This window comes from Elgaria multicarinata, chromosome 3 (assembly GCF_023053635.1).
Source record: "Elgaria multicarinata webbii isolate HBS135686 ecotype San Diego chromosome 3, rElgMul1.1.pri, whole genome shotgun sequence".
NCBI lineage: Eukaryota > Metazoa > Chordata > Lepidosauria > Squamata > Anguidae > Elgaria > Elgaria multicarinata.
The window spans coordinates 98,931,234-98,936,214 of NC_086173.1; the positions used below are offsets into that span (position 1 = coordinate 98,931,234).

Consider the following 4,981-nt stretch of genomic DNA (forward strand, 5'->3'; position numbering starts at 1 on the left):
CGGCACCACAAGTGGTGCTGTACCACGACCAGGTGTCTGACGAATCAGATGCAGGGGTCCCTCCCTCCCTGTCTAACACCCTTGGACTATAATGAAAAGATAGTTTTTGCCAGTAGCAACCATGTTTTTAATAGCTGTGACCCCTGTTAAACATTTCCTTCATGCAAAAGGGATTTGGGCAAATCCCTAAGTGACTCCCCTTGCTCTTGCCCATCTCCAGAATTTATGACAAAACTGACTCAAAAGCTGAGCACTCAAAATGAGCATGTTGTGGAGGAGATTGACACCTTTTCTTCCTTCAACATGCCTCACCAAGCTTGGCTGGGGCCACTGAGGTCAGAAGCAGTGCCTGTGGACAATGAAAGGCCCCTTCTCGTTGTAGGCCTCCCGGTTGATCCACACATTCTGGAAAGAATTCAGGGAGGCCACAATGGAGCCCCCCAACCAGGCAGAGAAGGTGCGGTTGGGAGATGCCAGGATGTCCACTTTTCTTGTTGGCTCCATTTTCTGCAGTTCCTTTTTAATCCTTTCTGAGAAACCACGAAGCATGGCGGTGCCACCGGCCAGCAGGACGTTGGAAAGCAACTTCCCCTGTTGCTCCGGCTTGCATTTCCTGACACTGTTGATGGCTTGGACATGAAGCCCCACCTCTGGGAAGCCCAGCATGGTTGGATTGAAGAGGACCTCTGGGCAGCGAAAGCGCTCACTGCCGATGGAGATGACCTGCTTGTCGGGAAGAGTGTAGTCCATGAGGTATTTCTTCTCATCTGCATTCAGTTCCAATTCGTACTCCTCGGAGATATAACAGCACCTCTCCTTGATCTGACACACCACCTCCATTTCCTCATTTTGAAAAGGGTTCCCAGATTCCCCCATCAGCTTGGCCAGGTAGTCTGTCAGGGCTTTGCCTGCTATGTCCAGTCGGTAGGTCGCATGAGGTAAGATATATCCATCTTGCACAGGAGCTGTGTAGGATGTCCCATAGCCAGAACCAATCACTAGCCCACTCGTACGCCCATAGGAATACACTGACAGAAGGGACTGATGGGCTACAAACATGGCTGGGACTTCGAAGTTCTCAAAGAGCAGCTCAGCCATTTTCTCACGGTTGGTGGTTGGGGACATGGGGGCATCTGTGACCAGCACTGGCAGCTCTTCTGGGCACACGCTGAGCTCTGTGTAGAAGATATGATGCCACAGCATCTCTAGGGCATCCCAATCTGTTACCACGCCATGAGTCATTAACACATGTGTGCTCACCTCGGCACGCCGTTGTGGGATGCTCTTCCCAATGTAGTACAGAGGGCTTTCCTTTGTCCTGTACCTGGGCACACCTACGACACTTGGCACAATGGATCTTGGCTTCTCGTCCCCAGCAAGGCCACTCTTGGTGTAGCCAGTTCCCGTGTCTATTACCACAGCAGCATAGTCCTTGTATTTCTCTGATGTGGCTGATGTGGAGGCTGAGGCAGGGCCCCTTGAACCTGGTTTATGGCTTGCAGGACCAGGGCTCTTGGGCTTCTTGTGGTAGTTCATTGTGGTGAGATCTTTTAGAGGCTCTCTCGCTTCGCCCTGACACAGTCACAAGACCAGACACCAGGCCAGGACCGTCTAAGTAAAAGGAAGAGTCATCGTAACGGTATAGAAGGGAGGTACATAGTTACCATAGCAACTGCCTCTGACACAGGCAGAGCAGAATGACATCATAATAGTGGAGGGACAAGATGGGAAAGTTCTCATTCTAAGATAGATGTGGAAATGAAACTGAATGAGGCCTTATTGTGATACTTTTATGGTCCCTGTCCTGGCTTGGGGGCTTGGATAGGCTCTGGTGCAAGGAAGCTATGACAGGCAAGGCAAGGGTTCACTTGGCAGCTAAGCTGGGTAAACAAGAGCACAGCAAGACAAGACTAATAATGCCTCAGACATTGTTTTGAAGGATCTCCTAGACTGGGGTGGTGGTGGTTCCCAATGGAAGAAGCTGTTGTTCCAGCAAGGGACTAACAGTAACTGAGGACTCAAGTAGGCCAGTCAACTCATGGGCCTCAGAAACTCCACCTCCCATTTGGTTCTGACTGCAGCCTTACAGGGCTCATGCTCCTTTCTGTAGCCTTAAGCTACTCTTCAGCTGAGGACCCAAGAGGCTGTGGGACAGCCATTCTTGGAGGCTGAGATTGATAGGTGGGCCAAGTCCTTGGGTTTGGGGGATGCATCAAGGTTCCATGAGGATCTTCCCTAGAGAGGGGTGATCAGGATCCTGAGCTTGGATTCCTCTTTGGATGATGCTGAGCCTCCAAACCCTGGATGATGACAGTCTTGGTGATCACTGTGCTATCTGGACACCTTCTAGTCTTCTGTGGATTTATCCTTTTGTCATTCTAAGGCTGAGGGACAGGGTAGGGGAGATGAATTCACTACTCTCATGTAATTATTTAAAATAATTCTAGGCTGCCTTTCAGGGCAGAAGTCCAACCAAGGCAACTGGCAAATAATAATAATAATAATAATAATAATAATAATAATAATAATAATAATTTTTAAATGATACAATAATAAAGAAGCATTCATAAAACAAGAAATAAAACATTACTAACTCCCTAGAGAATACTTGCAACTACACAGCAGGACAGTCCAGTAAAATGTAGTCAGGGGAAAGCTAGAGTAAATAAGTAGTTTTCAGGGCCTTCCTGAAAACCTGCAATGATAGAGCCTGATGGCTCTCTGATGGCAAAGCATTCCAGAGGTGTGGGGCCATTGCAGAAAAAGGCCTCTCTTTTGTACTTGCCTACCTAATGGTCCTCAATGGTAGGTAAGTGAGATGGACCTCTGTTGCTGAGCTTAAAGGGCCAGCGAGCCGATATGGATGAAGGTGGTCTTCTCTTCCTGGAAGAAATAAATGAGTCACAAGAAAGCTAAGTAATCATAGGAAATATTTTTTTTAAAAAAAATTGGTTGAAACAATAAGGAAACCAATATATTATATTATGGGAATAACCCTATGGCTCCTAGACAGCACAGGTCCGATTCCCAGTTCTGAGGTTGGAGACATTGCTTCAACTGCAGAGCTGGGAATCAGAGCTCCAACCCCCTCCGTTTCCTCCTCCCAATCTTCTGACGTGGAAAGATTGGGCTTCGGCTATTGGGCAGTATAAAAATGTAATAAATAAATAAATAAATAAATAAATAAATAAATAAATAAATTGGGGCCAGCTGCCTCTCCGAGGTTGGGACAGCAGAGAGGGAGCCAATCTAGCCTCCCCCAGTAGGGAGTTCCACAATCTGGAGCCAGTTGCTAGAAGGCCCAGTTGGGTCATCACTAAACATTCCTTTGAAGGCAGCAGAACTAGGAGAAGGGCCTCCTCTGAAGATCTTTAAACCAAGACAGGCTCATATAAGGTGGTTTTTCACATAGATTGGTCCCAAGCCATATAGGACTTGATAGTTTATAACCAGCACTTTGAATTGTGCTGGAACAGACCTGTAGCCAGTGAAGCTGCTGTAGTGAGGGAGTCACGTGATCCCTGTAAATGGACCAGCTGCAGTTTCCAAACAGTTTTCAAAGGCAGTCCGACGCAGAGCATGTAACCCTCAGATGCACAAAAGCCCTCCTGGCCACCACCAAAACCTGAGCATCCAGGTTCAGGGCTGAGTTCAGGACTACACACAACCTGTGAGCCAGAGTCTTCAGGGAGAATGTAACCCCACTCAGAACCTCTGTCTTCTCTGGGTTCAGCTTCAATTTGTTCACCAACACCAGACACCGATTTAGAACTAGAACAACTTCCTTGGATTTAGATGGAAAAACAAGCCTTCTGTAGGAATTCACCTGCTCATATGTAGAGCAGAAGTGTAAGCCCCACGCCCAATGTCCCCATGGTCCTGGCTGTCCGTTAGATCTTCATGCATTTAGTATGAAGGTCTGTAAAGGGCTCTGTAAGCACATACAACTGAGTATGGTTACAGAGATTCTGTGAGCAGAAACCCTGATAAGGCTGCTAGCACAGGGATGTTGGGGTTGGGGCTTACGTCCCACTTCACACTTTTGCCCTAAAATTGTGCTATCAGTGTACTTACTGGTGGTACCGAACTCCCAGACCCCCGGCAAATTCTCCCAGCAGTTTCATGTATACGTTAAATAGCATGGGGGTGGGGGATAAGATGGAACTCTGAGGGACACCACAGGCTAATGGCCTGTGGTGAAATTGATCCTCCAAGAAGGACTGCAGCCACCGTAGAACTGTGTTTCCCAGTCCCATCTCAGACAGATGCCTCAGATGGTACATAGTCCATGGTATTAAAAGCCACTGAGAGGTCCAGCAGAACTAACAGGGATGCACTCCCCCTGTCCAGTTCCCAGCAGAGGTCATCCACCAAGATGACCAAAGGAGCCTCGGTCCCATAAGTAGGCTTGAAGGCATATTAAAATGGATTTAGATAATCTGCTTCATCCAGAAATGCCTGGAGCTGAGAACTCACCACACTCTCCAGCACCTTGCCCAAGAATGGGATATGGTAAACTTGCTGGAAATTATCCAATACAGTGGGCTTCAGGGGGTCTTACTACCACCTTTTTTAGGCAAGACAGAATCACACCTTGCCGTAAAGAGATGTTCACCAATACCTTTATCCACTCAGCTAGTCATTCCTCCCTCCACCCAAGTCAACCCCTTCCCCACTGGCTGCTTTTATAAGCCAGGAAGGGCAAGGGTCCAGCATACAAATGGTAGTCCTCACCTATCAAATGATGTTGCCCACATCCTTGGGCTGTACGAATTGAAAAGTATCCATTGTAACCAGATGAACATGGCCCAAAGTTAAATCCACTGGTCCTATAGATTTTGTGGCAGAGCCGGCAATACAGCCCAGGATCTTCTCAATGCCAAGTTAGTACTAGCTGCTTTCGTTGGGCCTTTTCTGCACCTGGAGTTTTGGATGTGACCCTTTGGGTGCATATTTTAGGTGAGAGACGGCTGGTGCCATC

The 4,981-nt window shown here is 47.8% G+C and overlaps 1 protein-coding gene across 1 annotated transcript; it reads right to left on the minus strand.

Annotated features, from left to right (window-relative positions):
* Window positions 1–336: 336 nt before the first annotated feature.
* LOC134395411 (actin-3-like) lies at window positions 337–1,536 on the minus strand. The gene has a single exon (XM_063121573.1). It carries the CDS (start codon window positions 1,534–1,536, stop codon window positions 337–339), a length of 1,200 nt encoding a protein of 399 aa, XP_062977643.1.
* Window positions 1,537–4,981: the final 3,445 nt, after the last annotated feature.